Source organism: Ailuropoda melanoleuca, chromosome 8, assembly GCF_002007445.2.
Source record: "Ailuropoda melanoleuca isolate Jingjing chromosome 8, ASM200744v2, whole genome shotgun sequence".
NCBI classification, from domain to species: Eukaryota; Metazoa; Chordata; class Mammalia; order Carnivora; family Ursidae; genus Ailuropoda; species Ailuropoda melanoleuca.
The window spans coordinates 36,986,717-37,004,538 of NC_048225.1; the positions used below are offsets into that span (position 1 = coordinate 36,986,717).

The following is a 17,822-nucleotide window of genomic DNA, read 5'->3' on the forward strand; positions in this document are numbered from 1 at the left end:
TCATCCAGATAGATGGACTTAAAATATATAGAGATTACATTCCATCCAAAAAAATAAAAATAAAAATGCAGAATACACATTCTTTTCAAGTGTACATGGAACATCCCCCAGGATAGATCATATGTTAGGCCACAAAACAGTCTCAATACATTTAAGAAGTCAAATCGCATCAAGTGCTTTTCTGACCACGATAGTATGGAACTAGAAATCAATTACAAGAAAAAAACTGGGAAAAAAAAATCCACAACAACAAATGGAAAATAAATAACATGCTATTACAGAACAAATGGGTAACAAAGACATCAGAGATGAAGTAAAAAAATACATAGAAACAAATGAAAATGGAAACACAATGGTTCAAATTCTTTGGGATGTAGCAAAAGCAGTTCTAAGAGGGAAGTTTATAGCAATACAGGCCTCTCTCAAGAAACAAGAAAAATTTCAAATAAATAACCAAACTTACACCTAAAGGAACTAAAAAACAAGAAGCAGCAAAGCCCAAAGTTAGTAAAAGGAAGGAAATAACAGGGTGGAAATAAATCAAAATGGAGATTAAAAAAAAAAAACAATAAACAAGATTGATGAAACTAAGCTGTTTTTTTGAAAAGAGAGATGTGAGAAACATTTCACTAGACTCATCAAGAAAAAAGATCAAATAAAATTTGAAAGAGAAGTTATACTACAGAAAAACGAAGGATTTGAAGAGACTGCTATGAAAAATGATACACCAACAAGTTGGACAACCTAGAAAAAAATGGATAAAGTCCCAGAAACAATTTTCCAAGACTGAATCAGGAAGAAATAGAAAATATGAACAGACTGATGACCAGTAATAAAATTGAATCAGTAATCAAAAAACTCCCAACAAATAAAGCTCCAGGACCAGATGACTTCCAGTGAATTCTACCAAACATTTAAAAAAAAGTTAATACCGACCCCTTCTCAAACTATTCCATTAAACAGAAGAGGGAGGACTGCTTCCAAATTCATTCTACAAGGCCAGGATAAACCAGACAAAAACTGCAGAAAAAGAAAATCACATCCATCTATCCTTGATGAACATAGATGCAAAAATCCTCCTCAACAAAATATCAGCAAACTGAATTCATCAATACATTGAAAGGATCACTCACCATATTTAGGTAGGATTTATTCCAGTAATGCAAGGATGGTTCAAAAACCACAACTCAATTAATGTGATATACCATATTAACAAAACAAAGGGGAAAAAACCATATGATCAATTTCAACAGAAGCAGTAAAGCATTTGACAAAAATCAATATCCATTCATGATAAAAACTCTCAACAAAATAGGCAAAGAGGGAACATAGCTCAACATAATAAAGGCCATTTATGAGAAACCCACAGCTAACATCATACTCAATAGTGAAAAGTTGAAAGCTCTTTCTCTAAGCTCAGAAACAAGACAAGGATGTCCACTCTATTATTCAACATAGTATTGGAATTCCTAGCCACAGAAATCACACAAGAAATAAAAGGAATCCAAACTGGAAGGGAAGATATAAAACTGTCACTATTTGCAGATGACATGGTTTTACATATAAAAAACCCTGAAGACTCCACCAAAAAGACATTACAATAAATGAACTCAGTAAAGTTGCAGGACACAAAATATACGGAAATCCGTTGCATTTCTATACATTAATAACAAAGTAGCAGAAAAAGAAATTAAGAAAACAATCCCACTTACAATTACTTCACGAAGAATAAAATACCTGGGAATAAATTTAAACAAGGTGAAAAGAACTATACTCTGAAAATTAAAACACACTGATGAAAGAAATTGAAGATGACATAAATAAATGAAAAGATGTTCAATGTTCACAGATTAGAAGAGTTAATTTGTTAAAATGTCCATACTACCTAAAGTAATCTATGGAGTCAATGCAATCCCTACCAAAATATCAACAGTACTTTCCACAGAACTAGAAAAGATAATCTTAAAATCTGTATGGAACCACGAAGACCCCAAATAGCCAAAGAAATCTTAAGAAAGAAGAACAAAACTGGAGGCATCACACTTGCTGATTTCAAACTGTAGTAATCAAAACAGTGTGGCACTAGCATAAAAACAGACATACAGACCCATGGGACACAACAGAGAGCCCAGAAATAAACCCACGTTTATGTGGTCAATTAATCTGTGACAAAAGAGGCATGAATATACAATGGAGAAAAGACAGCCTCTTCAATAAATAGTTCTGGAAAAACTAGACAGGTACATGCAAAAGAATAAAACTGGACTGCTTACATCGTACACAAAAATTAACCCCAAATGGATTAAAGACCTAAGCGTAAGACCTGAAATCATTAAACGCTGAAAAGAAAACATAAGTAGTAATTTCTTGGAAATCAGTCTTAGCATTATTTTTCTAGATTTGTCTCCTCAGGCAAGGGAAACAAAAGCAAATATAAACAGTTGGGACTACATCAAACTAAAAAGCCTTTTCACAATGAAGGAGACCATCAAAAAAAAAAAAAAAAGCAACCTACTGAATGGGAGAAGGTATCTTCAAATGATATATCAGATAAGGCATTAATATACAACATATACAAATAACTCCTATCACTCAAAACAACAAAAATCAAATGATCCAATTTAAAAATGGGCCGAGGATCAGAATAGTTTTCCAAAGACGACATATGGCTGGCCAACAGATGCTCAACATCACTAATTAGAGGAATGCAAATCAAAACCCCAAAGAGATATCACCTCACACCAGTCAGAATGGCTAGTAACAAACAGAAATAACAAGCAGTGGTGAGGATATAGAGAAAAGGGAATCCTTCCACACCGTTGGTGGAAATGTAAATTGGTGCAGCCACTGTGAAAAACAGTACAGAGGTTCTTCAAAAAATTAAAAATAAAAATACCAAATGATCCAGTAATTCTACTGCTGGGTATTTACCCAAAGAAAATGAAAACACTAATTTGAAAAGATATATGCACCTCCACATTTTTTTAAATACATAAATACATTTATGTATTTGTTTGAAGGGGGAGGGGCTGAGGCAGAGGGAGAAGCAGACTCCCCACTGAGCAGGAAGCCTGAAAAAGCAGAAGCAGGAAGAAGAAGGAAGCAGGAAGCAGGGCTTGATCCTGGATCATGACCTGAGCCAAAGCAGACGCTTAACTGACTGAGGCACTGAGGTGACCCTGCACCCCCATGTTTATTGCAGCATTACTTACAATAGCCAAATTATGGAAGCAGCCCAAGTGTCCATGGACAGATACACAAAGAAGATATGGTGTATATATACGATGGAGTATCACTCAGTCATAAATAAATAAATAAATAAATAAATAAATAAATAAATAAATAAATAAATATCTTGCCATCTGTGACCGTATGGATGGAGTTTAGAGGTAATGTGCTAAGTAAAATCATTCAGACAAAGACGAATACCTTATGATTTCACTTGTAAAAAAACAAAACAAATGAACAATCAAGAAAACAGAAACTGACTAATAAACACAGAGAACAAACTGGTGGTTGCCACAGGTGAGTGGGTGGGGGATGAGTGAAACAGGTAAAGGGGATTAAGAGGTACAAACTTCTCTCTATGAAATAAATAAGTCACAGGAATGAAAAGTACAGCATAGGGAATGTAGTCAGTATTATTGTAATAACTTTGTATGTTGACAGCTGGTAACTAAATTTATCAGGATGAGCATTGCATGATGTATGTAACTGCTGAATCACTATATTGTACACCTGAAATTAATATAATACTGAATGTCAACTATACTTAAATTTAAAAAAAAATCATAGAAAGCATAAAGAAGTTCAGGCTGGCCAAAACAAACTCTGTACATGCATGTATACTATAAACAATTTACTTTTTACCAATACCACTACCAGACAGGTAGTCAAGTAAGCATTCACTTACATTTTCTTTGGCCTGTTGGTGTCCCTCCCCCATACTTCTTAAACTTGCCAAATATAGCTTTTCCAAGTTCTTTATTTTCTGAGTTTGTGATTCTTTCCATTCTGTCCTTAGTTCCTCTGCCAAACGAGTTAATTGCTGATTTCTCCTCTGTTTTATGTCTTCTCTTATCTGTAAAGCGATACCCCTTTCTTGTTCTCGAACCTAAAGAATGCATATTTAAGAGATTATATGAAAAGAGGCTTACTTCAAGTTTTCTGAAAAGCTGTTTGGAAATAGGAACTTGAATGAATTCTGTTCAGGTATATCAATTCTCTGGAATATTCATATTAGATAAGGCCTACATAAAATGGAAACTCCAGTGATGTAAAAAAGTTAAAACCTCAAGACTACTTCTAAAGTTCTCTAACTTATTAGCTATTATCTTCTCCCCAACCCAAGCACTAACAGGATTACTATTATCATTTTAATAACTGGTAAGAGGTTAAAATGGTAAGGATGTTCAATAAAATTTATAGCCCAGGGGTGCCTGGGTGGCTCAGTCAGTTAAGCGGCTGCCTTTGGCTGAGGTCATGATCCTAGAGTCCCAGGGTCAAGAGCCCCCTATAGGGCTCCCTGCTCATCAAAGAGTCTGCTTCTCCCTCTCCTTCTGCCCCTTCCCCCACTCGTGTTCTCTCTCTCCCTCGCTCACTCTCTCTCTCAAACAAATGAAATCTTAAAAAAAAATTAAAAAAGAATAAAATTTATAGCCCAGGAGAGTATAGAGCCAGATGAGAAGTCCATATTTGTGGTACATCATCTCCAATTTTAGATAGAATGGCACCTAAAACATGCTTCCCAAGGGCTTAACTATCTTACTCTGAAAGGACTTCTAGAAAATAATCTACAACTTCTTAATAAATATTACAGCAGCTAATAATATTTCCAGTAAGTCTTCTTCAAAGCCATTCTAATCTTCCTACTCTAATCTACATCAGTAACACATAGTTTGAAAAATGTTTATTAAGAACCATTTTCTAGTAATCATCGAGTCAAATAATCTCTATCCTCAAACTCTTCATCTATTTACCATTTCAGCCTATTTTTTCGAATTTTCCTGAACTAGTTAATACACCAGAACCAGGGCTCTTAGCCAGGAAAGGGTTTTAAATACAACATTCAGAACTCTCTACTGTAAAAAAAAAACTAATTTGGGGAAGACAAAGAATTTGAAACCTTGTTCCAGATGAATCTTACCTGCAGCAATCTTAGTTTTCGTCGTCTTTCATAATCTTCCTTTAAAATGCAAGCTTCCTCATTAGGACTCAATCTCAGCTTGCCAGCATTCACTACCTTTCTTTTCATTTCTGGGTACTTCAAATACAAAGTTGCTGAATTAAAAAAAAAAAGAAAGAAAAAATGTCTATTAAAACAGGGCAGCAAAGATTAGAACAATGTTTAAAATATATTTAATACTTGACATTTAAAGAACTAAATATACACAAAATAATTTGGGTAAACTGAGTCCAACTTATATTTACAAATTGCAATTATTAAATTCAGCACTTTAATCAATGATTCTCAAATGGGGAGAAGGGGTTAAGTGGAGGGTGAATCAGAATTACTTGAAAAAGCTTTCCCCCATGACAGCAGAGTGTTGCTTACCTAGAGTATCTGGGACCTGACTTATTTCTGATTGGGATTTCCGGAGTTTACCTACCTTAAATGTAAAAAAGCACAGACATAAAAAAATGCTTTCACAATTGCAATTTTACACTTTGGAACTTTGATAACTTGTCCATAACCAGCAGGACTGCTGTAATTGCAAAAGGCTCCCAGTCCCTAGTTTCAACTCCCAGTCTGCTGTGTAAAACTTGATGACCAAGTGTCACCGTATCATATGGAATCACATCAACCCCTCAACAATTCTTTAATAATTACAGTGGTGTGATTGTTCTAAATCAATGACCACTTTAAACATTTCCCTGAGAACGATTCTGTGGTTTGTATGAATCAGGTGTTTAAGCTCTCAGATCTATACGTGCCATTGACATTCAGGTGCTCTCACTCTCCTCCCTAGATTATAACATGGATACTTATATCTTTCTGAAGCTAGCTGAAGCTCCATTTCTTCATGAAACTGTCCTCTAGTAATTTTTGCTTCACCCACCTACCACCTCATTCCTGACTTGCCCACCCAGAAGGCACACTATCTTTACACTCAATTTGGGGACCAATCTAATGCTGTCTTGGTATTACCTTGCTCTAGTTTTTCATCAATTACACTGTGCCTTTTCTAGCTAGATTCCTAACAACTGAAGGACAGAGGTTAGTTTTATTTTAATATTCAAATTAACTTAATAAATAACAACTATCAGGCAGTACTTCACATACTATGGATGGATATTGTTCTGGGCTAGGAGGACTGAAAGTTATCTAATAGGGACTGACAGACTCTGACGCCAAAAAGAAATAATTGCTTGCATTTGAAAATCGTTTCCAGCAAGCAAAGTAACAGTAAGTAACGTTCATTTTATAAATGAAGAATCAAAGGCCTCTTGTCTTAAAGGACTTGACCTAAGTGACAGGATCTACTTGCAGATCCAAAGAAAGATTTCCTTATTCCATATGGCTCCTAACTTTCTGATATGCTAAAACATGTGGAATGAGGAAATTTTTGTTTAAACTGGTATTGTTTGCTAGTGGGGATTGATGAACAAGGAAACACTGAACAAAGAAGAAAAAACGAGCAAGATTAAATTCAGTCTTAATAATTTTTCTGAAGGTCTCTGAATTTATATTCAAACTATCAAACTAATTCCTGGTAACTCTCGTAGACAAAGTATCATGGGGAAAAAAGACAAAAAAGAGTACATACTGTAAAATTCCATTTATATCAAGTTCAAAAACAAGCAAGACAAATCCATGATGACACCGGTTAAAACAGGGCTCGCCTTTCTGTAGGTTAATGACTAGGAGGGGGCACAAAGGAGCCTGCAGGGATGCTAGAGATGATCTGTATTTTGATCTGTTATGATTACATAGGTATATACATATGTAAAAATTCCTCAAATGATACACTTAGATTTGTGTATTTTAAGGTTATACCTCAATAAAAAAGGGAAAAAACCCTGTTCTTTTCAGATTGTTTTGAGTATCTATTATCTCATTGGATTATAAGGAAACATACATTTGTTACTTTTACTTCCTGAGATGTGGTAGTATAATTTTTCTCTTGCATATTACTTTCTTAATTTTTTTAACTTATTTGGAAATATTTTCAGACTTACAATTCCCATATACTCTTTCCCCCGCTTCTCTAAACATCAATCACAGCACAAGACCGAAACCAAGAAACTGACACTAGCACAATACTTCTAACTAATCGACAGACTTTATTCAAATTTTGTCAAGTATCCCACTAGCATCCATTTTCTGAACCAGGACCCCATCCAAGGACAACCCATTGCTGTTACTCTGGGTCTCCAAGAAGCAGAGGACAAGATAGGATTAAACCCACAAGGATTTTATTAGGAGAAGTGCCTGTGTGAGGGGAAATGGGAAGGAGCTAGTAAAAACTGGGAGCACTTCAGACTTCCACGTAAATCTGACACTGAATGGAAGAAGGGAAAGTTGGGTAGATGACTGCCATGCAATCTAAAGAAGATTCAGGAAGACCTCTGAGGAATTAAGGGAAAGTACCTTGTTTCTCAGGAATAGGCCTGCCTTAATGTCCATGCCATGCTTAGTCATTGGCCAGAAACAGCCCCGGGAAGCATCCATGCAAATGGATTTCAGAATATAGGAGCTGAAGGTCTGTGAATTATATTCTCATGGCTGTCGAAATTGTCACCTCTCCTTCCACCCCTCTAACCTGGGACAGCTCCTCAGTTTGTACCTTTCTTTTCAACCTCTTGACTTTTAAAAACTACTGGCCAGTTATTTTGTAGAATGTCCCTCAATTTGGATTTACTTAATCTTTTCCTGTGGTTAGACCGAGATTACACATTTTTGGCAAGAACACCACAGAAGTGATGATGCACCCTTTCTCAGTGCATTAAATTATGTTAACGCGTCTTACTACTACTGGTGATGTTAATTTTGATCCTCTGGTTAGGTGGTGTCTACCAGGTCTCTCCACTTTTCCTTTATAAGTACCTGGAGAGAGAGTTGAAACTATATATAAATATCATGTTCCTGATTATACCTTCGCTCCTTAGTATCCACTGACGGTTGCTGGAAGCATTAACTACAGCATGTACCGAAAAGTATTTTCTATTTTCGTTATTCCTTATCAATTGGAATCCTACTGTAAGGAAGAGTTTCCCCTGCTCCCTCTCTTATTAAATCATTTATTCATATCAGTACGATTTTTAAATTCTGTGTATTAATATTAATATTAAACTTATCTTTTAAGATTTTGGCCTGAGAATTAAATGGCACTTGGCATATTGTAATCACAAAATACTAGACTTAGAAGATTTGTGTTCAAGACTCATCACGACCATGTTTACAGCAGGAAGACACTAGCCAAGTCGTTTTAAGTTACTGTGGTTTCGTTTTCTTAAACTATATAATGGGAATCGTAACATCTACCCCAACAGGTTGTTCTGATGATGTGACTACGTGAAATGGCCAAATACTTTATAAGTATTAAGGACTCAAACGTTCCCCACTGTTCAGTTTGTGGCAGGACTAACTACCTGAGAAATTAAAGGTGAGAGACAGCAAAAAAAAAAAAAAAAAAAAGAGCACGCTCTGTGCAGGGAACAATTCTAGGCTGTGCTCTTAAACGGCTCCCGGGTTGCAGGCCGAGTTCGCGGCGGACCGGGGGAAGGGTGGGCAGAACGCAACGAGAAGCGCTTGCAGCAGCAGCCCCGGGAAGCCCTCTCCGCCGCCCCGGGTTAGGAAGCCCAAGGTCCCCGCGCGACCCCACCCCGGGAGGGCGCGCAAGGCCACACGCGCCTAAGGCCCGGGAGCAGCCTCTCGCAGCAAGCAGCCGGTCTGCGCCGGGACGCACCTCCCTTCCCCGCACTCCCTACCGCCGCCAGCCTGACCCCTGACAGGGCCCGGGCCGCGCCGAGGCCTCAGAACAGAGGGCCGTGCTGCCTTCCCGACGCCGCGCCTTCACAGCATCCCCTTCCCGGGGCGCGCACCGCCAGCTCCTGGGCTTGGGGGAGTTGTGCACGGCCGGGCCGCGGGAAGCCGGCGCGTCCGTCACTCACCTGAAAAGCAGGGGCCCGGAATCGGGAACAGCAGCTCAGACACGCACGGCCCCGGCGACCGCGGCCCACCAGTGCCCCAACAGCCGTTTGTGCGCCTGCGGGGCGGCCATCGCCGAGCTCCCGTCACTTCCGTCATTCAAACCGCCCGCCAATGGCGGGGCCAAGCGGCGGGAATCCGCCTAGTCCCGCCTCCCCCGAGGGCCGCTGGGGGCCCGCGCCGGAAAAGCCCGCGCACACGCCAAACCCTACGTAGCGGCCCATTATTTCTCATGCCTAGGACCCTCCGAGGTTTACTGCCTCTCTGTCAGTGCGCTCGCGTTACACATCAGGAGATAGGGGTCCAGAAAGGGGGAAACATTTGCCCAGAGCATTGAGGGTGGCGTTAGTTTTAGGCCCTGCTATGAAGATGCCTTGGGCTGTGTGATCTTTCGCGCATGGACTGCACAATTCACTTAGTACTATTATTCGGCAGTTCGTGATTCCTAGCGTTAAGGGTCTCCAACTTGCACAACAGTGAACCATATCGTGACAGTCTGTGCCTCCAGAGGTCTGATACATGTACAACATGTCACAATTTATAATCAGAGAGGGGATGAGTGCAGGTTCATATTTATTAAGCAACTAGTATGTGCCAAATACAGTGTGGTAGGTGGAGGGGAGACAAGGGTAAATGGATTAAGGCCCCTATCTTAGATTTTGTAGCCTGGAAGTAGAACATGGCAAGAATCAAAGAATTAGAATATGGGGAGTAGGGAAGAGGGAAGTTGCTGACATGATCAGATTTGGCTTCAAGGTGGAGAAGAGGCCAGAGGGAGTGAAAGGCTGAAGACCAAAGGCAGGGAAACAAATTAGGATACTACCACAGGAAGTGAAAGATGATCGCAAATGAGGCCAAACATCAGAAATTGGCAGTTACTATGGAAAGCAAAGGAGAGGGAGAAATCAACCATGATGCCTAAGTTCTATATTTGGCAACAGAGTGGATGGGGATAACATCCTGCTAGAACTCAGGAGGACGAGCAGGTTTGGGCGGGGGAGGGGGGAGGAGTAATGATTTAAGGTTTGAATATTCTGAATTTGAGCTGTTTATGGGATATCTAGACAAAGGATGAATTGTAGAAATATTTAGGAGGCAAAATTAGTAATACTAACAAAGGATTGCATGTGAGGTTGAGGGAAAAGTTGAGAGTGAAGTTAACCTCATATGCTACTAACAATGTTAAAGGTGGTGCTACCAACCAAGAGTGAAATCAGAAGTGGGAGTCAGTTAAGTGGGCAAGGTGATGAGCTCAGCTCTGGACATACTGAACCTTACCTGGGTGTGGAACATTTTGTGATGTGCAGTGAGCAGATGACTACAGTGGTAGACAGCTCACAGAACTGGGCTAGCATTTAGACTTGGGTTTCATTTCCATATGAGTGACAACCAAAGCTATAGTAGGTAAGAACACTTAGCGAGGATTTGCAGAGTGAGAAGAGCAATGAGCTAAGGACCAAACTCTAAGGAACATCAAAACTTCAAGGGAGTTGGAGAAAAGAACTGTCCAAGTACATGAAGAGTTAGGGGGACCCCACTTCAGCTTTGCAAACAAGGAAGCTGGGTTAAAGTGAAATTGAGTGACTTGGCCAAAAGCACATGTCAGTAAAGGGTGGAACCAGGGCTAGAATTCATGTCCTTATCCTAAATACTAAAATTTTTCCTCCCTGCCTCCCTTCCCATTTCCAGTTCACATTTATCTTGACGGATAATTGTATTCATTCTAAACATAGTCTTCAACATCCTCAACATAGACTCAGAGGTACCCTCTTACACCCAACAAAAGATGAGCCCATTATTTCATGCTGCCGGCTAGGTTTAGTGCCCACCATGTTTTTCAAAAGCACCTTTCCCATCACGGCACTTATCAGTTCTTACTGAAATGAGCTATTTATGGGGATCTCTATTGATTAGACTCGGTTCCTCAAGAACCAGGAATGCATTTTTTTTTTCAGTTGCTGGCCACATAAATCTTCTTAAATGTTTTCTGAGTGAATGATATGCTCTACTCTCCTAACCTGCATCCTGGGCAGAAATTCTACAACCGGAGATTTTGAATTAAGGCTTGTTCTCTTTTTAATAGAAGGCAGTAAGGAATCAAAGAAAGCCCAGTGGGCTTAGAGTCAGAGCATCTGATTTAGCATTACAACTCTGAGATTTCTAGCTGTAGGACCCTAAGCCGATGAGCCCTAGTTTCTGTTTTGGTTCTCTATTGTTGCCAACCAAACCACCCTAGAATGTCCACAATGGCTCGCTCTTCATGGCTGGCAGTTGATGCTGGCTGTCACTTGAAAGCTCAGCTGGAACTGTTGAGTGGAATGCCTTCATGTGGCCTTTCCTTGTGGGTTGACTTCTTACTAGCTGAGTTTAAGAGGGAGTATCCTCAGTGTGAGCATTCCCAGAGAGGGAAAGTGGAAGGTGCAGGGCCTTTTAAAGACAAAATGATATTATAGTTAATTCAGCCACATGTTATTAAATATCATAGGGTGAGCCCAGATTCAGGTGAGGGGAAATGAACCCCATCTCTCAATGGAGACAGTGACAGAGAATTTTTGGCCATCTTTAATTCATCACCATTATTTTAGTAATACTTGATGTGCCCTCTTCACAGGTGGCTGAATCATGAGAGCATTTTGTAAGTTCTAAAGAGGCAGAGTGATGTTATGTAATAGAGCAGCTATTTTATATTTCCTCTCTAGCAACTTTCTCTCCTGGTATAGTCCCAGCCCTCCAGGCCGCAGGGGTAGGCAAGCGACCCAGACTGGGCAAATCACAGTCCTCTGTCTCCCTTGCCACTGGGATTGACCCAAGGATGAGTACATGACCTAAACTGGGCCAATCAGAATCTTTCACAGGAATTTTTCTTACTGGGGCCAGCAGGGATGAATTTTTTCCTCTCTGGGCTAATGTTAGAATATGAAGCTGAAGCTTCCCCAGTGAGGCGCCCAACATGTGATCCCCCACAAGGTAGTCTGAAAGAATGAGACTGACATTCATTGCAAACACAGAGAATCCTGTGTTCAAGTCCCTGGACCCAGCCTACTCTCCAGCTTACTGACAGAAACCGTTAAATCCCCCCTTTTATTTAAACTGCTTTGAATGGAGTTTCTTTTTCTTTTTCTTTTTGCAAATGGAAAGAGACTATAGATTCATATTTAAATTCTCAGAGGCAAACAACATCTGGGCATCTTGGGAAATAGTATCAAAGAATAGTTAAGATCTTGGACCTCGAGTCCAAATGCCTGGATTTAAATCCTGCTTTAACAACTCTGACCTTGAGCTCGTTCCTCAACCTCCTCAAAAGTCGATTTTCTCATCTTTAAAAGGGCGGTAGTAATAGTACTGAAAAGGCGGTTGTAAGGTTTAAAACTCGTAAGATATGACTGGCACAAAGCATGTGATAAATGTTAAGTTCTTTGGCTTTTAATACATTTATTTCAGGCCACAGCAGACAAAAACAAAAACTGAAGCAAAAGCAAAAAACCCTCTTAATATGTGTCCATTGGTGTTTTGGGTTTCATCTTTAATTAGGTCCTTCCGCATCTTGTAGGCCTACGTGGAGGTATGTACACTGACCTTCTTGGGCATTGTTCCAGCACTGGGAATGAATGTTGACATGCAGGGTCAAGAGGAAGAGCTGCCAGACACAGTGATGACTTCAGTGTGACTGGGCCTGGTGTGAGGCTGCCTCTCCTCAAAATGCAACTGGAGCCTTTTTACGATTGGAGCCGGTTCAGACATTTCTCAGATGCTGAGAGTTTCACCGTTCTGAGCTCACACGAGTCTTTGTCCGCATCCGGTATGAGCGGCTGGCATTACAGTGGTGGTGGGTGGGCGGAGGAGGGAACTTCCTCAATAACTCTTGCATGTAAAATCCAGAAGAAATGGAATCGTAGAGGCTGCTTTTAGGCCACCAGCCTTGAGTGATGAAGGGTAGAGAAGGCCCTCAGGGACCCCCTGGCTGAATACAGATAGGCCTATCAGGCAACCCACCTCAAAATATCCAGAGGCCCTAACTGACCAATGCGCTACTTACAACCAGGCCCGGTTATTACCAAAACAAGGGAGAATTCCATACATCGCCATAACTCCTCATTTTCCCCCTTTAAATACAGCCCCCACTCACTGCCTCTTTGCAGGCAGTATATTCTCTGCTGTCCTGGCTGACGCTCCCTTGCGATGTGTCCAATAAACTTCTATCTCCTTTGTTCTGCCTCAGGTGAATTCTTTCACCTCCCGTGCCACCGACTTCCACCTGATTGTCACCCCACATTTGGGGACCCCTTCTGATTAAGAGACACCCCATTTAGACACCACAGGAATCCCTGCAAGAAGAGAAATAATCAACCCTCTGACCATCTGCCAACTGCCCTCTCTCTCTGGCATAAACACCACCAGAGTTTAACAAGTGATTGTATCTCAGTGGGATAATTTAGAGCTGCCCCCAGCAGTGAGATTAAGAGTGCCCAGCGGGAGAGGAAAGATGGGCTGGGAAAGGCTTTTAAAAGCTATAAATATATATTTTGTAAGCTGTGTGGGTAGTTCCGGGGTGGTGAGGAATTGGGCCATTTATTTATTTATTTTTAAATATTGTATTTATTTATTTGACAGAGAGAGAGAGGAGAGCACGAGCAGAGGTAGCAGCAGAGGGAGAGGGAGAAGCAGGCCCCTGGCTGAGCAGGGAGCCCAACACGGGGCTGAATTCCAGGACCCTGGGATCCTGACCCGAGCTGAGGGCAGATGCTTAACAGACTGAGCCACCCAAGCACCCCTTTGGGCCATTTGTTTAAGGAGAGTGAGAAATGAGAGGAGAGTTTCGGAAATTGATTGGTTTTGTTTCATATTTTAAGTCTTTTTTTTTTTAGCAAATTGCTAATATGTTATTTATTAATATACTAATGTTTATTAAGCCATTAGCGTGTAGACCGTGAGTTACATACTTAAAAAGAGGGAAGTTTCAATGAAAAGTTGGGGGTGGGGCGATGAGATTAATTACAATCCAGAAAAGCACATGGCAGTTGAGGAAGACTGGTGGTGTGGGAAGAGTTTGCAGCTGGAAGAAGAAGATGTGGGTTTGAACATCTGCTTGACAAATAGTTCGTCTCTCTGAGGCTCAGTCTCCGTCTATAAAACGGGTATAGAAATACCCAGCATTTATTGGGCACTCTATGGGCCAGGAATGTTAGTACCCATCCTATCTTACAGAGCAGTTGCAAAGATCACATTTTAAAAAGTTAAGTTGTCAGTATCCTACATAGAAGCATATCAATAATTATAAAAAATGATACTACAGGGGCGCCTGGGTGGCTCAGTCAGTTAAGCATCTGCCTTTGGCTCAGGTCATGATCTCAGGGACCTGGGATCGAGCCTGGTGTTGGAGTGGAGTCCCCATGTCAGTCTGCTTCTCCCTCTCCCTCTGCTCCTCCCACCGCCCCCTCATGCCTGTTCTATCTCTCTCTCTCTCTCTCTCAAATAAATAAATAAAATCTTTAAAAAAATCATACTGGCTCAGTTGATTAAGCGTCTGCCTTGGGCTCAGGTCATGATCCCGGGTCCTGGGATTGAGCCCCGGATTGAGCTCCCTGCTCAACAGGGAGTCTGCTTCTCCCTCTCCCTCTGCCTGCCACTCCCCCTGCTTGTGCTATCTTTCTCTCTCTGTCAAATAAATAAATAAAGATCTTTTTGAAGAAATTTTAAAAATTTAAAGAATTAAAAAAATCATACTACAATTCGATCACCAGCACAGGCTGGGGGCAGGGAACTTTCCCATTAAGGTTTCTTTGTCACTGCCATTTAGCCTGCTTTAACTGATCGAGCTCTTATAGTAAGGGATCGGCACTCCTAGGTGAGTTCCTTTCATCCAAAATTACTTCCATTTACCTGTGAACATAACAGTTATCTACACCCCTGCTTCCGAAATTGTGGTCCAAAGATCAGAAGCATCGGCATCACCTGGAAGCTTGTTAGAAATGCAGACTCTCGGGATCCGCCCCAGATCCGTGGCATCAGAATCTGCATTTTAACTAGATCTGCAGGCAATTCATACTCACATTGAAGTTTGAGAAGCACTGCTCTGCACAAAGCCCCGTGTGAGGTAATGTTAGGACAGAGAAATGTATGTCTAAGCAGGAATAGAAAAGGGGAAGCAAATGGGTCACAATATGAATAAGTAAAAGAGACAGATCATGACACCTTCTAAAACGTGAACAGTGTTCTTTTTTACTAACGTGGATCTTGGCCACTTGCTAGTATAGTTATGTGCATGGTAGAAGGAGTATACTGCTTTGGAGTTCTTATCCTAGCTCTGATACTTACTAATTTAGGAAATCAGTCATTCTGAGATCCTCATTTTATGAAGAGGAAACCGAGACTCAGAGAGGTCACATCCTAGGAAGTGAGTACAATGGACTTCCAAATGAGGACTTTTATTCCAAAGCCAAACACCCAAGTTTGATGATATCCTGTATTTTTTGGAATCAATGGATCCATTGATGGTATTTCCTAACGGACATGGGATTATGGCAGACTCCTCAGTGCCAGTCTCATATTTCCAGATCTTACCTCGGGGCTAAAGTTATGTGTTGCTGTCCAAAGTCATTCCTACTAGGAAATTTTGTCTCTGGACTTCCTCCCTCTCAGCTGGCATCCTCCACGCACCTGCTCCATTACTCATTCCTGGGTGTGGCTCTCTCCAGCCACCTCCCTACATTTTTACCAACGAACCGAGACACCCAGGTGCACCAACACATGGATTCTTGAGGGACATAATTCAACCCAGAGCACTTCCTCTTGAAGCTACTGCAAGGATGAGAAATACATGAAACCACTCTGTTTGTTCATAGGCTCACAACTCAAGATTTCACAGCATTAAATGGTAATATTATAGATGTGCAAAGTGTGTGGGATTTCTGGCTCGTTACTAGTGTGGAACCAATGTTGTATGACCCCCAGGGTTGTTCTCCTCTTCCTAGCATGCTTCTGTGTTGCTTGCTTATAGTATGAGTGTCTTGACATGAAGGAAGATTCCTCAGGGTGTCAAGACAAGGATGTGCTTGATAAATAGTGGGATACAAATGTCCTTCCCTTCATTTCCACTCATCTACAATCTACCCATCTTTCAAGGCTATGATTGTCTCAAACATTCTTATATCTACCATTTTATTGAGCCCTTACGTTGCCTGGGGTTACATGACTCAAGTCACAAGGCTGAATATTTTTACCCAGATATTTCTAATATTAGGGTCCATATCCCCATTCCTCTCCGTTCATGCCACTGTTTTCCATTCAATCCTAGTCACTCAATACCTCTATACTGAGTACTTGTGTGAACAAATACTGTGTTTCTCTTCTAGCCAGCTGTGATCAGACTGTTCCCCAAACGTTCCCTGCTCAACATTAACAACCCTTCTACCCAGTGTTATACTTATAAGTGGGCCAGGTCCTCTGGTAGACTGCAAACACCTGGAAGGAAACTGCCATGTCTGCTTTATGTTGCCGCACTGCAGGGCTGCTTGGAACACAGTGTTCAAAACACTGGTGGTCCTAAATATGTACCTGACGAACAAGGGAAAAAATGTGTGCACCCACAAACATTAGACATTAGACATTAGACTTTTTCCAGCTCTGTGTTCTGATTATTAGAATATGATCTAGTTGTAAAAATAACTGGACTTTAATTTCATTGGCTAGCAAGGGGTCTTGTTTCCCTATATGTCTGATGTGATAAAACTTTGGTCATGAGAACTTCTCCCTGAGGTTCCATTTTTTACTTGGCTTATTCCTAAGAGAATGACACTTGATGACCCAATTTTCCATCAGGTGAGTTGAGAATGACTTTATCACCATTTCAACCACACACCACCTACTATAGAACCACCTTTTCTGGAGTTCTCAGGGCCCCTTCAGGCAGTTTCCATCTCTTTCAGACCATGTCTGTGGATTCCACATTTGGGCTTCTGTTGACTCTTCTTTAGACAAAGCCCATCTGCTATTTCTGTGAGTCAAATCTCTTATCTCCAATAGCCTTTCCTAGATTTCAAGCTTCTGTGTTCTTTTTTTCTCCCTTTCTTTCATTTCCCTCTCATCTTTTCCCTAAGACTTCACTGTTAGGATTCTGCTACTGGAATTTTCCCCCAAATCTTCTAATAGAGGTCTATTCATCCTACACTCTCCCTCTTCAACTCTTACAAGAGCCTAAGGACTTCATAATCTATCCCCTGATGTCATCAAGCCACCAGGCCCAAGTCAGAAGAGGGATACATGCCCCCTTTCTGGTTCACGCCCTCACCTTCAACACGAGTCACAACATACCACGTTTAGGGGAACTTAAGGTAACAAACAAAACCATTACACGATCTGTGGTTTACCAACTATTTCCCTGAGACCGTAACTATCACCACTGTGCCCATTCTACAGTTGAGCAAGCTCATATTCAGGAAGACTGAATAGCTTGCCTGGTATTACACATCTTGTCAGTGGCAAGAGGGGCATGGTTTCTTTATGCCAGCACGAATGCAGCCAACATGGTGAGAGAGACTCCCCCTTCGGGCTGGGAAGTTTTGCATTCCTTTCCTTCAAGACCTAATTTCCAGTGTTATGACATCAACTTCTGTTTTGAGGTACTACTCCTAGACAGACAATTACAATTTTTGAGGGAACAGAGGAAGCATTT

The 17,822-nt window shown here is 40.9% G+C and overlaps 1 protein-coding gene across 6 annotated transcripts in view; it reads right to left on the reverse strand.

Moving 5' to 3' along the window:
• The window catches only part of CEP295 (centrosomal protein 295), a 54,313-nt gene extending 45,042 nt beyond the window's left edge, over positions 1-9,271 (reverse strand). For 5 of the 6 annotated variants that reach the window (XM_034666156.1, XM_034666157.1, XM_034666158.1 and 2 more), the window contains exons 1-3: positions 9,115-9,271; positions 5,147-5,280; positions 3,914-4,114 (exon numbers count right to left, since the gene is read on the reverse strand). In XM_034666156.1, coding sequence (XP_034522047.1) covers positions 3,914-4,114; positions 5,147-5,280; positions 9,115-9,250 — 471 coding nt within the window. In that variant the 5' untranslated portion in view covers positions 9,251-9,271. Of the gene's footprint in view, positions 1-3,913; positions 4,115-5,146; positions 5,281-5,554; positions 5,578-9,114 lie in introns of those variants that run through there. The other variant, XM_011237589.3, reaches the window with a different exon arrangement.
• Between the last annotated feature and the right edge of the window lie 8,551 nt (positions 9,272-17,822).